Source organism: Coregonus lavaretus, assembly GCF_964263955.1.
Source record: "Coregonus lavaretus genome assembly, chromosome: 19".
Lineage (NCBI taxonomy): Eukaryota > Metazoa > Chordata > Actinopteri > Salmoniformes > Salmonidae > Coregonus > Coregonus lavaretus.
Window position 1 is genome coordinate 39,517,220 of NC_140006.1, and position 17,077 is coordinate 39,534,296.

General features: G+C 37.8%; 1 protein-coding gene across 2 annotated transcripts; it reads right to left on the minus strand.

Annotated features, from left to right (window-relative positions):
• Positions 1–49: 49 nt before the first annotated feature.
• Positions 50–15,471, minus strand: LOC311146443 (complement factor H-related protein 1-like). Of its 2 annotated transcripts, XR_014614678.1 has the most exons (7): positions 15,362–15,471; positions 14,901–15,092; positions 14,508–14,684; positions 13,919–13,984; positions 1,011–1,136; positions 676–741; positions 50–530 (listed from the first exon to the last, which is right to left on the minus strand). XR_014614678.1 is itself a non-coding variant. In XM_084182948.1 (6 exons), the coding sequence occupies exons 1-6, from the start codon at positions 15,420–15,422 to the stop codon at positions 499–501; spliced, it is 654 nt and encodes a 217-aa protein (XP_084039074.1). In that variant the 5' UTR covers positions 15,423–15,471; the 3' UTR covers positions 50–498. The 2 variants fall into 2 exon arrangements, 1 of the variants encoding a protein (XP_084039074.1); XM_084182948.1 differs by lacking the exon at positions 676–741.
• Positions 15,472–17,077: the final 1,606 nt, after the last annotated feature.

Consider the following 17,077-nt stretch of genomic DNA (forward strand, 5'->3'; position numbering starts at 1 on the left):
CCATGTATACATTCATTTACTGTATTTAAATCATTTATTGACATAAAGGTTCAGTGTTGTTTCTACATTTAATTCAGTCATGAGCAGTTCTCTACAGCACAAGTCATTTTACTTTTACTGATCGTTCCATTGTTCCTCTCCACAGCACGAACGGATGAGAATAATGAAGTGTATTGCTGATGATTTCTTTGTCCCCGAAGCCCCAAGACCCCCCTTCATTTATTGTCCAACACACAGTACATCAACAGTTGTATAACCGCAACAGAGGCTGATGTGATGTGGTGGAACTGTTTTGACAATGTCCTATTATCCTCAACTTGAATTACTTCAGAATTGTAGAATTGTTCCAAATTATTTTCTCTATCCATCCCTAAGATGATGGAGATCAAGATGGAACCCTACTCTGCTCCCCTCCATTTGAACCACTTGTGCTATAAATCATATTCTATATCATGACCCAAATGTAAAAGCAACTTTATCAGTTATATCCTAAACAATCTATTGTTGCACTTCTTCTCTTGTTCCTAGCCCTGTGAAGAAAAACACATATGTTGTGATATGTGAACAAATGGACAAGGTATCGTCCTCACTTACACACGTCTTTCAATAAGTCACATCTTCATCATGAACAACCTGAACTAGAAATCATAATAAATGAATACTGTAAACTCTTACGAGTTTTGCAATCCACCGTGTAGGGATGCACAAAACTTTCCCATTATGGATCCACATTTTCCTAACCTGAATGGGATGACATGGTAGTTAATATTTTGAGAGAAAAAAAATAGGCCTACTGTAACATTTATTTAAGTACAACTATTGTAACTAAGATACAAAATACACCTAGCCAGAGGTGTGTCTGTACTGAGAATGACTGGTTCATAGAAAAAGGGAATTGTTTCTCTTCTTTTCCAGAGGAAAGCATAGCCTTGCCCCACTAGCTACATTAGCATATTAAGGTATCTAGGCAATTGGTAGATTTCAGAAAGTTTTTTTTGTTTTTGACTTACCACAGTTTTCCTCGTCGCTGTTGTCGGAGCAGTCGTCGTCGTCATCGCACCTCCAGATGGTCGGTATACACCTTCTGTTATTGCACTGAAACTGGCCTTCCCTACACTTCCGCAAGGCCTCATGACCTGTTGGAGAGAGTTATGGTAGATGTGAAAATGAACCTGGTAGGAAATGCGGTATTAGAGATTGAATTCAGCAAGCACAAATTAATAGTTCCCATAGGTTCCATTTGTTGTTATTGACTTTACCTGCATTAGTTTAGATTTCAGCAAGGAAACCTGTGATAAGACCCCTTTAAAATTAAACAATACATTCCCATTACGTCTTTAATGAATGACCCAGCTAAGCTTTACAGTATAGCAGCATATAAAAAAATATTGTGATATTTCTTATTTCTTTTATTTTTTCTGGATTATGTGTGTATTGTTGATTTATTTTAATTTGTTTTATTACCATGTATCACTGCATTGTTGGAGCTAGAAACAAGCATTTCGCTGCACATGCCATAACATCTGAAAATCTGTGTACGTGACCAATAACCTTTGATTAGATTTTTGATTAAGGGGAAGTTCAGGATTTCACAACTTAATGTTAGATGCTTCCTCACCCTGAAAGTAGCCTGTGGGTCCAAAAAAAGTAATCCATGGTTCTGATTTATTTAAACAGCCACTACAAACTTCTGCTAACTTTAGCCACCACAAGTGAATGGGGCATGTAAACTAAAATAACATTTCATTTTTCACATGCTTCGTAAACAACAGGTGTAGACTAACAGTAAAAAACGTACTTACTGGTCCTTTTCCAACAATGCAGAGTTAAAGATTTCCCCCCCAAATCACCTTTAAAGTGGCAATCCGCAGTTGAAACAATAACAAAGTGTCCTCCACTCCACTCCACTCCACTGTTTTGGTAAAAAGCGGGAGGATGGGGCTGGAGAAATGTAACCACTCTCAAATTCATAGACAGAGTTATGGATGTAAGGACTGACCATCCATTATATCAACATTATAGTTCTAACCATGTTTTGTGGCTTTACAATGTTTGTTTATATTTACTTTGTTTTTTAAACATTGGAGTAAAACAAGCTTCACATGTTTTTTTTTTTTTGGGGGGGGGGATTTCCTGACCATATCCTGCTTCTTCTCTTCACCAGATAAGGGAGTCCTGGATTTCCTTTTTCTAGAACGGCTGCTTCTCATTTGAGTAATTAGGCTAAGCGAAGCTCAGATTGCTTGAACTGGCAACATTCCAAAAGGTCCTCATGTTGACGATAGACAAAACGATGGACATGGAGTCAAAAGACAAAAGCCTGATATTTCACAAGTCTAGAACAGGAAATAATTGTAACAAAGTACAAGGAATATATTCACATATTTAGCAAAAAAAAAAAGTAATATGTCCCCCGCCGCAAAATCCAGAGAGGGAGCCTGGCAGAAAATTGCCGACAGAGTAAATGCACAGGTGAAGTGGCACGATTCCAATATCTAATAGGGCTAGCTTACACACATGACTGATTCGTAATAATGCTTTCACTTTATAGAGCACTTTTATTGCAACGTTGGTGATATTAAGTGTCAAGGTAATGGCCTAATATGTAAGTTGTAGTAGCCTATGTCATAATTGCAGTTGTAGGCCATTCCATAGCCTATGTAGGATGAATAATAACGTATTTAATTCACAATGCTTTTCATGACAACACGTGCAACAATGTGTGCTATGTTTAGTTGTAACCCCATGGGAGTCACAGATCATCTGACCAAAGAAGTAAGGAAGATCATTGAGTTTAATGACTGTTTCTGAAAATGATTTGGTTTAGTGAAGGTATAGGCTACAGTATTCAATAGCCACCTGTTTATGCTGTGAAAATATTTTCTCCTTCATTTGTTCCAGAGGGTTTTGAATGAGGATGTGTCCCATCTATAGAACCAATGATGTTTGGAAAATCTGCGGGATGAATTAGGCTATTTATAATTTGTATCATGTTGCCTAGTCTTATCAATTTGAGATTAGCAAAGCATCGCTGGCAGTCAACTGACAACAGTCTACTGTACCTGCCATTCTGTAAAAGTCCTCCTTGATTATAAGGACAGCTTGATGGCCAGGGGATGCATCAAAGACATAAAAAAATCTATTCAATGGGAGGCAGACTCTTCTTACGGCTCTTATGGTATTTTTATATGGTATTATTTTATGTATCATTAAGGCAAATGTAGGGAGAGGTCAAAGGTAAAATAATCAAAGGTAAAATAATAATATTAGTAATAAGCATGGATATGTTGTAAAATTAAAAACCTATATGCCTTAAAATGTTTATGGATTGAGAACCAGTTGAAAGGTTAATACAGAGCAGAGACATTTATGTGTTTTTCATGGACTCTCTGCAGCTGGTCTGGGTATGTCTATGACATGTGATGTACATACAACTCCTCGTGATGGCTGTGTGGGGATTGGAGTAACAATGGACCTAGTGTTATCATTTGTTTTGCTTATGACCCTATGACCTGACACATGGCCACATGCACATAATCTCAAGGGCCAGGGAGGATGGTAAATGATAAATGCCTTAATGTATGTATGTGTATTATTTGTAAAGAAGGGGTTTGCAACCATATAATGAGATTAGGGAAAGGGTCTGCTACCAATATAATGAGATTAGGGAAGAGGCTTCCTGTGGAAAAGCGCCCATGACCTTTTGGAGTAAATTACAGGTGACATCTGGACGTTGAAAGCTAAGGTAGAGTGGTACTAAAATAAGTTAATCATTTGCCCTAAGGGGAGGGACTGTATATGCTATGTAACATGATTATGCATTTGTGTGTATAAAAGGGAGCTCTAAGCTAAAGGAAGACAGTTGTTGCTCCATGGAGCAAAGCTCAGGCTTTGTTATGCAATAAAGTCTAATTCTTGAATTCACAGGCTCCTGTGTCTTGAGAGATATTTCGTTTGAGTTGATTATCTAGTCAAATGTTTCTACAACATAATTGGCACCCCAGACGGGACTTGATAGGGATCAGTGACGGTATACATTTGCAGTTGTGAAACGGCTTGGACGGACCATACAAACAAAAGCGGCCGCTTTTAAAAGGTAAGCCAAGTTCTTACTAATATAGTATAACGTTTGTGTGGTCCGATCCGGGGCTCGGCAACATCTAAAGAAATACCAAGTAGGTCTCTCCAAATTTAAGAACCAGAAAGTTAGACACTAGGAGCTTTTGAATTTAAGAATACATGTCGCTGTTGTTTGTCTGAACCGTCTGTTCAATTCATTTGATTCATTTGATTCAGTTGATTCAGTTGATTCATCTTGCTGATCGCTCTGTCTGGGTCATTTCGGCACGGGTGGTTGTACAGCTGGTTGAGCGATCAGACAATAACATGTTAAGTCCTGCAGATACCGCTTTAGACGTGTTGGGGGAGTGAATCGTCTTGAGGACTGCTTAGGTAGGCAGAAATCCTGTGTAATACCGCTCCTTTTTCTGTGTTGAGAAAGTGTAACAGAAGAAATAGGGCAGAATTTACAGGTCGCTTAGGAAAGCGTAGTAGAAGTCCAGGTGTGTTGAGGAAGTGTAATACCTAGGGGGCTAAATAAATAGAAATCCTGTGGATACCGCTTTGGAGAGCTAAAATTAGCATTCCAGACCACTGAACGGGCAGGTGGCTACCTACGGATACCGCTCTGATGAGGAATTCTTTGTTGGAGGTCTGCACAGGTAGGTAGGGAATCATCCTGGGTTGTGATGATGCCAAAATGAGGTAGGGTCTATCAGGTAAAAAAGTTAGGTCATCCGGCGTAGGTGACACCGTAAATTGGAGTAACACCGGTCATCCTGAGTAGGTGAACGGGTTAAATAGCTACAAGGGCTTCAAAATGTTGATAAAGTGTTATATATAGAGTAGGTCTGCTCATCTCATATGGGGAATGGGTTGCTTGGGCGGCTGTGAGTCATTCAACTGTCTGATTCATTTGGGCACAAGTGGCTGCTCATCTATATGAATGAGAATAATAAGAAATCCTGCAGATAACAGCTTATTTTCTGTGTTGAGGAGAGAAGCTGTGTTTGAGGTCGTTTGAAGTGTCGGTGTTTGGTGGAGAAAGGTTGGCGCACCTGTCCTGGACCACTGTTTGAGTATAACCTGGTAGGAAGGACGCACCCAGTCTCACACCAAGAGAGGAAGAGTGAATGGAGCGTGGATATTCATTGACCAACTGAGTGTAGAAAATTCACGTTCCCAGGAGGGGTAGAATAAATCCTGTTGGAGGAACAGGTCACATGTATCGGTGTGGTCATATGACGTCTATGCATTGTATTTTGATAAATCTGTTAGGGTATGTTTCTGACATTATATTTAGAAACTTTAGAGGAGATGCAGTATTATGATAAATTGACTACAGTAAAATAATAACTAGGATAGGGTTAACATTCCAAATTTGGGCCCTTTGATAGAGTAAAATATTCCTGTAGGTTATACAAAGTAATTAAAGGCGTTTAAGAACAACATTGTATAACTGTGGAATAAAAGTGGTATAATGATGTAAATTAGTCGCACTCTGAAGTTTGAATGATGAGATATAGAGGTGTGTTTGATAATTATATATACATTGAAATAATAAGCTTTTCTTGTAAATTATATCTTGGAGTTTCGTACAACAATGCCTGTCATAGAATTTTGTAAGATCAGGGAATAGTGACCAGCATATATGATTCTAGGAGGATTCTATGACTGAGGGAAAGGATTTGGGTAATTTGTTGTTTTTTCCGCTGAGACTAGATGGTGATTAACTGATTTGTGGCAATAAAGAATAATTAGAAACATGAATGGTTTGGTAGATATGAATATATTGGAATATAATGAATTTTATGTGAGTGTGATTTAATACGAGGGATTGGATAAAATTATAGGTGTTGACTTGCCCAAACACGTAGACCTACGTGGAAATGGGAGAGAGTACATAGGACATGTGGTAGAATTAAGCATTGTAATAACTATCTATTATTTCAGAAGCAGATATATAATTCATTTGGTTGGTTGTTAGATCTTTTTCCAAATCAATGAATGTGGGGTTTGACTTGTTGACTGCTAAGTTGATTACGTTGAGCGTGTGAGATCTGTGTCCTTCAAAGCTATTTTCTGATAAAGTGTGATATGTGCCAGATACTAAAACTACTGACCATAATCATTGGAATAAAAGAGGATTAACTTGTCATTTCAATAAAGCATAGATTCTGCATCGCTGAACAGAGTCTAGGTTTTCTAAGTATAGTTTAGCTATAGTTGTGGGTTGTTTAGATTGAAGGAACAGTCAGGATAAGATTGGAAGATCGAGTAGCCTGCGTCTTTTCAGACTGAAGGACTCACTTATTCTACGGGAAGGAGTGAGGAGTGACTATAGTCAGAATAGCGTACTGTCAATTGCGATAGAGTTATGGCCATAATTTGAATTGTTTAGGTAGACTGGAATGAAAGTAAGGTATTTTAATATTATGAACAGTCAGGATTATTAGTTATTGTTGAGATGTGAATAGACTTTACTAATGGCATGAATTAGTTTCCGGTTAAAAGAGAGTCATACTTGTTTGACTGTATCGAGCTGAAATAGTTATTTAAAGAAAGTTTGAATAGTTGGATGGAAAACATCTATTTGACAAAATTCTAATTGTTATTACTTTATTCTATGGTTTGCGTCACCAGTGGTGTATGCGAATATTTGGTGAATTGTAGAATGATAATGTATTTTCATTACGTAAACCAGGGGATGCAAGGAGCTTTGGCTTTTATGCTGAGGGAATAGCATCAATTTATAGTGGGTTCTGGATTTGTTGAATAAACAAACTTATGTTTTGAACTAAAGTAAGGTGATGGGCTACAATTATAATATTATCAGAGGAGGGCACTGTGCGCTCATCTGTGGTCCTCTGTAGCTCAGTTGGTAGAGCACGGTGCTTACAAAGCCAGGGTTGGGTGTTCGATTCCCAAGGGGGGCTAGTATAAGTATAATAATGTATGAGCACACTAATAGTGAGTCGCTTGGAATAAGAGCATCTGCTAAAGGACTAAAATGTTAACGGAGAGGAGACTACGTGGTAGTAATTTTTAGTCATTGAATGAGGTTTTGCTAGATTAAACGAGTGACAATGGTGAAATATGTCCATAGATAAATTGGATTGTGATAAATGGATGATTTCAATATATGAGGTAAACTATAGCAAGTGTTTGGTGTTACTTGTAGCTTACTTAGAAAGGATATATTAATAGATTCATTCATTCTGATAATGGCAGAGTGATGGTTGAATTGCGTGGCTATGATTTTAGTTGATTACAGGAGAAATAGGATATAGTTTATGACGCATGGAGAAGTGAATGTATTTTATGGTAATAGATCAACTGAACCAAATATGACGTTACTACGGCAATTTAGGATGGTTAACGTTGTTAAGTTCGTTTTTAAACCCTATGATAGAGGTAAATGCAGAACGCTGTTTGAAAGTGGATTATTAGGTCTGCTAGGAAAAATTGAAGAATTTCCATTTTTGTCTGTGGATGTTGGACATTGGGGCTTGCTGAAACGTGAGAGCGCTATAAGGGACATTATGGGTTACGTTAGGTGTATGGGGATCGCGTGTTTTGTGGGAGGTCGTGGAAGGTGGAATGTTATCGGCAGGAGATTGCTAGCTAGTTAGCGGTGAGAGCTAGTGCGGTTTTCGTTGGGTGACGTCACTTGCTCTATGAACTGGAAGTAGATGCTTTGTGTGGCACTGGTGGAGCACTGGTGGAGCGACGGGTAACGGTGCTTCGATGGTGAATTTTGTCAATGTGTGCAGAGGGTCCCTGGTTCGAATCCAGTGAGGGACAGAAAGCAAGTCTTTTACATTGATGCTATTGATGTGAATAACTGGTTTCATTGATAACATTATAGGAAAGATGTTGTCCTACCAATCCATGTCAGATAGGATAACATAGTAATTGAAATTGCATATTGGTGAATTGGATGTTTTATTGGTTTTTACTATAAATATAAAATAATTTGTGATCTGTTGAGGTACCGTTATGAGGGAAATTAGCGGTAGAGTATGATAGATATTGTAGAGGGTAAAAAAAAAAAAAAAAAAGAAGTTAATTGGGTGATGAGACAGGTTGACTTGATGTTGAATGGGATTGTTTAATATAAGTAATTATTTCTACTTAGGAGAATGAGAATATGTTATTAGGTAGTATTGCTTTGTGGAGACGATTAACTAATGAAGAACATGTCTCGATAGTTGAATAAGGAACGATATTTGATAATTGATCATTTTATTATGTTTAAACAGCAGTGAGTCATGATGATGTTTTATTACTTCAGATAACGATAATTTGTTGATAGTACGTTGAACCTGGGGAGGTAGTTGTTGCTGTTGACTTGATGGATTAAGTAGACATCTTTTTATGGGTTTTGGATTATGAAACAATAAGTTTATATTTTAAGAAAGAAAAAAAAAGAGAACATCAATGCAACAGTTTGCGACGTTTAAATTACTAAAATGGGGTTATAGGTTTATAGTGGAAGGTGTAGTTAACTTAATAAAATGTGTTATTATCTAGTGTCTTCTAAGTGGGAGTTTTATTTTAATGATTGATGGGAGTCTCCTATAATATTATGTTAGGTGTAAGATAGGACAAGACGTATCAAACAATTTTAAATCGATGCTGGGGTTAATGATTGTTGATGAGATAGGATTGGGGATATATGTATGATGTTTTGTGTGTAATTACTATCTTTGGATTGTTGATTATATGTTAACGACATGTATACTTTCTCTTCTAGGAACATGGGGATTTCTTTATTGGGAGGTTAAAAAAGTCTGTAGGCTAGGGTGGAGCTAGTTAGTAAAATTAAGTAGTTTTATTTTTAGGTTGTCATAGGGAGCTACCAAAATAAATAAGGCCTGGCCATTTTTGTTTGTTTATTGTTTTACTATATGGTGTTCAAATAACCACAAACAAACTACTTAGTATGAAATGTTAGTTGTATAGGATTTTTATTTCTATTTATTTATTTTTTTGATGGGATGGAAGTGAAATATCTTAAAGGGGCATACACATGTAATTTGGGTTTTATTTACTGAGGGATAAGTAAATATGTGTGATTTATTTTGAAAAAAAGCTGTACTAAGGAATTACAACATTTATGAAAGGTTTTGATGGTTGTTAGAAGTAGTATACTATAGGATGAAACAATTCATTGAAGGATTTCAATGACCTCTGAAATCTGTCCTGGCTTTATAGTGCAACCTGATCACCCGCACTATGAATTCAAGAGGCATGCTGAATTAGGGGGTTAGATAAAATAAGGATATTTGTGAAGAAGTTTATAATTTGGAAAAAATCCTATATATAAATTAGTCCAAACAGGACAAGGATGAAGTGAGAGAGTTAGTCCTGGAGGAGTGGTATTCCTTGAATAGTGTTATGGGATACAGTTAAGTAAAGATATGCTCATGGGTTGTCATTTTCAGTTTAGTTATTATTTTTGGTTTAATAGGCAATATTGTTGTTGTTTTGTTTTTTGAACACATGAATCACGATGTGATGCATGTGTCCAAGGGGGGAAGTTGGGATTACAGAGGTTTTAATGGTTTATTATGGTTTTGTGGGGAAGTATGCAAGGTGTATTAAGGATGTGAGCAGTAGTAATAATGTGTTATGGGTTAGGTTAAATCATTTTTGTTTTTGTGATAGGAGGCATGGTGTAGAGGTGGTCTGTCTATGAAATAAGTGGACTACAACAAGCTGGAAGCAGGTGTGCTTCATAATCTCAAGGCTTCTCTTGACGGATGAGAGGACATAAGTAGCATACTGTGTCTCACCTAACCTAACAATGTTCTTAAGATTTTATTTTCATGGGTGAAGATAACTCTGCCCAACTAAGTAGGATAATCTGAGTATTTTCTGTGCCCTGGAGACTATGTGATGGAAGAAAAAAAAAACTACAGAAGAAAGACCCTATGTGGAGGGGCCTGTACCAGGTGTTGTTGGCTACCTTAATGATGGTAAAAGTGGTGGAGACAGATACTTAGATTCATGTTTCCCACTATAGGAGTGTTCCAACCTCAGCCATTGGGTAGCATTGTTGTTTTTTGTGTGTGTCTGTGCTTGTGTCTTTGCAGCAGTAACTCTGAGCTTCCCTATGGGTAGGCTGATTGAAGGACACTTTTCACAGACCGATGTCGATAGATTGAGAGGGACTCTGGCTGATCCGGAGACCCTAGTGACGGGGGAAGGTTAACAACTGAAGTGACCATACACATCGTTGTCCAGGTTATACCAACGATGGTACGGATAGAGGGGAGTATCGGGTATCATCTTAACCATTGTACCAGAGTGAGGGAACTGATGATTAAGAGACTTTAAGGACCTTCCAGACCGCCGAGAGATTCCAGACCTCCAAGATGCACCAGATATCCTTATTATTGATTTCTCTACACTTGACTAGTTACCTGATAATAAGGGGAATGGAGTACTGATAACAATAAAGAGCAGAAGAACAAGACATAGAAGGGATATAGACAGGATTAGAATGTATATTCTTGCACAGGCAGGAAACATAACTAAAAATACAGGAAGGGATCACTATTAAAATACAAGGGTTAAAATATTATTGGTGTGTGAGAAACCAGCACAAAGAGTATGGGGAAGTCACATGGGGTAGTGTGACCTTAAGATAATGAAAGAAACAGACAGGTGAATCATAGACATAAGGAAAACAGTCCAAGACTTAGATAAACAATTTGATGTAGTATTTGGTGTTATATTTCCAGGGGAAAGTGTTATTAGAAGAGAGAAGTGTAAGCAATTGTTAGAATAGGAACAAGGAAAGGGAAACACCAGAGTAATGTCAAATAGAGTATGAGCAAAAATATAGGAATGTTACAATAAAACAATTGGGTTATATAATTTGGGAGAATTCAAGGGAGAATGTGAAACATAATGATTTGTCATGTAGACAATGTTAATAGGGATGTTTTGGATTGGAAATGAACTCAACTGAACTGTTATGATCTGTCCTTTCCTGAGGTTACTACGGATGGTGTCGTAATGCATTGCAGAGATCATTTGGCCCAGAACGGTGTAAACCTCAATAAAAACCAAAAATCCTCTACTCGGCTGAAGAGGAACAACAAAGGCGTTGAAGATGTTCCTGTCTGACCCACCTCTGCCAGGAGACCTGAATCCAGCATCAAATCAAAGCAATCAAATGCCTTCTCTTTTGTGCTTTTTCTTTCAAGAATGTGAGGAAAGAGGTCTATGCAAATGCAACGTTCTTCCTAGTTTGGGTATACTGGTTTGCACATGGACAAAACAGGATGATGGTGGAGGTGTGGCGGTTCAGGTGTGACATTGGAATTGGGACATTGCTATGGGTAATCCAAGATGAACTATGAAGAACATAATGAAGACGCCAGAAGATTGAGTGCCGGTAGGGGAAGGGAGTGTTAGTTGAGGTAGTATGTTGATTAAGGAGGTATTATACACTACTAAATTTATAGTAATTTGGACAATGCATTAAGGTACTGATCTGATGTAACGTTTGTTATGAGGAAGTTAATGCTAGAATTATTATAATATAAATATACATTCGGCCAGTATCAATATGTGCCAAGGTGAGAGTTTTAACTTGGAATGATGGAACAAAGGTGACTAATTAAGAATTGTCATTCTAAAGTTGTTTTGGGTAATTAATTTGATTATGATTATAAATTATAAGTGGACTGACTGATCTGAATAACTTATTAATATTAATGCTTAGTGATGTTGACATGGCAATTACTTGATTAGATATGGATATTGATTATTTTGATAGTTATAATACTTGTGATATGGGTGATTAATCTCTGTATTGATGGGACATTGGTGGAATGTCCCATAGGGGGGATTATATGGTATTTTTATATGGTATTATTTTATGTATCATTAAGGCAAATGTAGGGAGAGGTCAAAGGTAAAATAATCAAAGGTAAAATAATAATATTAGTAATAAGCATGGATATGTTGTAAAATTAAAAACCTATATGCCTTAAAATGTTTATGGATTGAGAACCAGTTGAAAGGTTAATACAGAGCAGAGACATTTATGTGTTTTTCATGGACTCTCTGCAGCTGGTCTGGGTATGTCTATGACATGTGATGTACATACAACTCCTCGTGATGGCTGTGTGGGGATTGGAGTAACAATGGACCTAGTGTTATCATTTGTTTTGCTTATGACCCTATGACCTGACACATGGCCACATGCACATAATCTCAAGGGCCAGGGAGGATGGTAAATGATAAATGCCTTAATGTATGTATGTGTATTATTTGTAAAGAAGGGGTTTGCAACCATATAATGAGATTAGGGAAAGGGTCTGCTACCAATATAATGAGATTAGGGAAGAGGCTTCCTGTGGAAAAGCGCCCATGACCTTTTGGAGTAAATTACAGGTGACATCTGGACGTTGAAAGCTAAGGTAGAGTGGTACTAAAATAAGTTAATCATTTGCCCTAAGGGGAGGGACTGTATATGCTATGTAACATGATTATGCATTTGTGTGTATAAAAGGGAGCTCTAAGCTAAAGGAAGACAGTTGTTGCTCCATGGAGCAAAGCTCAGGCTTTGTTATGCAATAAAGTCTAATTCTTGAATTCACAGGCTCCTGTGTCTTGAGAGATATTTCGTTTGAGTTGATTATCTAGTCAAATGTTTCTACAACACTCTACGCACAGTTGCCTTGCCAAATCGTTCAGCATCGCCTACCTTGTATAGGAAACTTCCAGTGGCAGAAAATCGCAAAGCATTAAAGAGTTTGTATAGCAGTCAAAGCGAAATCGTGTTGGGTTACATTTCTACAGGTTGAGTAAGTTGGCCAGATAAACTATAACGTTCCAAAATAAAATCTGAATGATCTAAAGCAGTGGTTCCCAACCTTTTTTGGTTACAGTACCACCAACTGAATTTTGCTCTGCCCGGAGTACCCCTGAAGTACGCCCTCATGTGCATTTTACCAGTAGGCCTATGGTCTCATGAGTCTTCTCAAGTACCCACTGTGGATAGGCCAAGTACCCCCAGGGTCCTAGTACCCCTGGTTGGGAACCACTGATCTAAAATATCTATTTGAGTTATAATAATTAGTTCCCTTTGTAATGCATGCAGGGCGAATAATGCAGGCTCCGATGTCAAGTGGATTTTCCAAGAAGGGCCATAGTGATAGACAAGAATGTGATTGACAGAGAAGCCCCGTCTTTTTTCACCAGGACAGGCTAAGTCTGAGATCAAGTTAACCTAGTAATTAACCTGATACCTACTAGGTTAATTAGATTTTAGCCTGTCCAGGTGAATAAATACGGCACTTCTCCGCTAATCAGATTTTGTTTGTCACTATGGCCTGTCCCTTCTTGGAAAATCCACTTGACATCGGAGCCTGCATTGTTCGCTGAGCATTAGGTTGGAATAATACTGTGAAAATTGGGATAATGTCCTTTTAGTGTAAGAGCTGTATGAAAATTTCACCTGAAATTTCAGGCAGTTTTGGTGGGATGGAGTTTTTGCGGAAAATTACTTAATAGACCAATAAGAAAGAGAGTTCCAAACCTCTGCCAAAAACAGCAAGTTTTCAGTTTTCCCTTCCCCACTCAGACCACTTGCAGACAGTGCTAATAAAATGATTTCTTAAGAAATTACTCTTTGCTAAAGAGGCTATTTTTGTTTATTTTTCACCATTTAATTCAAAACAATCACATTAAAGGTACTTAATTGTTACCCAAAAAGTGATTTGATATTGAGATAAAAACATCTGCATTGGGACCTTTAAGGCGGTTATATACACAGTTTCGGCCTCAATTTATATAATGTTGGTACGATGAGGATCAGCAACTAAAAGGCTTGAATTACCTGTTGTAACTCTAACGGGTCTGCTAGTGGGTCTGATGCTGTGTAAGCTGCTTCCATCCATGATTTCTGTTGGAGACAGATATATACAGTGTAATGTGAAAGTCAACCTGGTTCATGTTGATAGAGGAAAATGTGATTATTACATGAAATGCTATTGGCTCACTTTAGCCTTTTCCATGAAATGGCTAAGAAACAAGGGTTATGGTCATTTTTAAACCTGTGGTTATACTATTAGAAACCCTTCTAGAGGACTCAAAGTTAATACTTTGCTGCTCTCTTCAGTGACACAAAAATACAGTACAGATGTCAGAATAAAGAAATCAGTTGGATCTTAAAGGGATAGTGTGATATTTTGGCAATTAAGCCCCTTTTCTACTTACCTAGAGTCAAATGAACTCATGGATACCATTTTTATATCTCTGCATCCAGTAGGAAGGAAGTTAGACATAGTTTTGAGATTCAATGACTGGAAGTCTACCGGAACGGCTAGCATGCACGGCTAGCATGCTCAAGTTCATCTGACTCTGGGTAAGTAGGAGAAGAGCTTAATTGCCGAAATCTGGCACTATCCCTTTAAGGCAGTACTCACTGCATGTGGGGGCTGAGGTCCATTCTCCTGAAAGGCATAATATATCTGCATTCCCCTCCATCATGAAGGATTTCTTGCATTTATAAACCACTATTGATCCATCTCTGAACTTGTTTTGATATTGTTGAACGATGGTTGCATGGTCCACTTGAGGAGGCGCATCACAAGAACGACTGGCTGTGAAGATAAAGTACAAACAATGATTAGTGAAGAAACAAAGGACAACGAAGTACAAGAGATGATAATACTGAATGTTGTTCACAACACAAATGTATCATATGTCCTGTCACACCAACATCCCCTCTTTCCTATACCTAAAGGGATAGTCTTCTGAGTTTTTACACCACATAAGACTCTTTGCTATAGATCAAGGTTAGAGCAGACAGTACTTACCCTTACACAGAGGACTATCAGACCATCTACCATTCTCACATTTGATTATCCCCCACCACCCTTCCATTGGTGTCTTCAGACCTCTATCACAGGCATAGGTCAAGGTCATGCCATCCTGGTACATTTCCTGCTCCGGGTCAACAAAGCCATTGTCCAGTTGGGGTCTTTGACAGCCTTTTCCAGATTCTTGAGCTGAAAAATGACAGAACATACATTTATTATTGTCCATCATTTGTCTGCACAATGACCTTTGTTCAACAAATACAGTATATCTTGGCTAAGAAATTAATAGATTAGTGTTTCTGCCATGTACTAGGCCTATTTATTAATTACACGTGACACCAAATATAGGCACTGCCTTAAGAAAAAAGATCAGTGCACACAATTAATTGCATATATGTAAAGAATACAAAATGCAATTTTCTTTGAATGAATAGTGTATATCAAAATACCTTCCTTACCTTTAACTTTGTAGGACCAGATATGCAGTACGATAATGACATAAAGTGGTATTTCCTTCATTCTCTCCACTGGTGTTACATGTACACTAAGAAATGAACTAACTGGAGTGTGAGTCTGAGTTGGGGCATTTTAAATGTAACCAATGTCATTATTGTCAGGGGTGGATCTTAAACTTGTGCTTTTGCGCAGCACTGTGGGAAAATACAAGATGTCACAATTGACAACGAAGGCTTTTTTTTACAGTGGAAAGAAAGTGAATGTATTAACATTTAAATATTATTGTTTTTTTATATTGTTTTTGTTCAAATCCGAAATTATGTGTTTCATTCATTTTTTTAAAACAACAATCTTATGTTAAGACCCATGAAACTGTCAAACGGGCCAACAACTAGTTCCAAATATTTCTAATTTTATGTAAACGTCTCACCAAAGTTATTAGTATTTGATCATTTTGAGACTGTTTCAGATGCATCCATGTTGAGAAATGTAAATGACTGCTATCATGCAAGGTGCCATATTGTGCTTTTGTTAACAATTCATTTTAGGAAATGTCCATGAGTATGTTCCTGTGAAAATATGAATCCACACAAAAAGAATGTTGGTAGCTTAGTGGTTAAGGTAGCTTAGTGGTTAAGAGTGTTGTGCCAGTAACCGAAAGGTCGCTGGTTCTAATCCCCGAGCCGGCTAGGTGAAAAACCTGTCGATGTGCCCTTGAGCAAGGCACTTAACCCTAATTGCTCCTGTAAGTCGCTCTGGATAAGAGCGTCTGCTAAATGACCGATTTATTATATATATTAACTAATCAATTGTTGACACGTGTGTAGTTTTGATGGAGATATTTGATTTAAAGAGATATATTGAAAATGAAAGCAATATTGGATTTTGCAATGACAATTGGTTATTTTGTAAAATTAGAAGTATGTTTTGCGATGTCTGAATTAACTGTTTTAAGAGCATTGACCTTTGTTCCCTTCAAATCAATTGAGAGAAACTGTAAATTCCAGAGGGCAGGCTTTGAAATCTATTGATTTGACGAGGTGTGAATGAAGGAGTCAGGCGCAGGAGGTAAAACACCGAAGTCCAGAGTTTATTCCGTTTACATAAATAAATCGCACCTAGCGTCAAAACGAAACTATCACAAGGGAAATATTCCACCTTGGCAATAACAGGAAGAGGACCTCAACCGAGCTACTCGCTCTCACAATGAAACAATCACTCACAAAGACAAGGGGAACAGAGGGAACACGTATACACATACTAATTAGGGGAATGAGCACCAGGTGTGTGTGATTGACAAGACAAGACATGACAAGTGGAGTGATGAGAATGGGATCGGCAGTATCTAGTAAGCCGGTGATGACGAACGCCGAAACCTGCCCGGACAAGGAGGGGAGGCAGCCTCGGCGGAAGTCCTGACAGCTGAAGTCATGAAGCAGACGTTAAGGCATACATACAGTGGGGGAAAAAAGTATATAGTCAGCCACCAATTGTGCAAGTTCTCCCACTTAAAAAGATGAGAGGCCTGTAATTTTCATCATAGGTACACGTCAACTATGACAGACAAATTGACAAAAAAAAATCCAGAAAATCACATTGTAGGATTTTTTATAAATTTATTTGCAAATTATGGTGGAAAATAAGTATTTAGTCACCTACAAACAAGCAAGATTTCTGGCTCTCACAGACCTGTAACTTCTTCTTTAAGAGGCTCCTCT

Bases quoted from the DNA above. Each gene is read 5' to 3' on its own strand.
- LOC311146443 (XM_084182948.1), bottom strand. From the start codon at position 15,422: ATGAAGGAAATACCACTTTATGTCATTATCGTACTGCATATCTGGTCC. The intron at 13,985-14,507 runs GTGAGTACTGCC...TGTCTCCAACAG, and splicing joins GACCTCAGCCCCCACATGCA to AAATCATGGATGGAAGCAGC. The intron at 1,137-13,918 runs GTAATTCAAGCC...TCTCTCCAACAG, and splicing joins ACCCGTTAGAGTTACAACAG to GTCATGAGGCCTTGCGGAAG.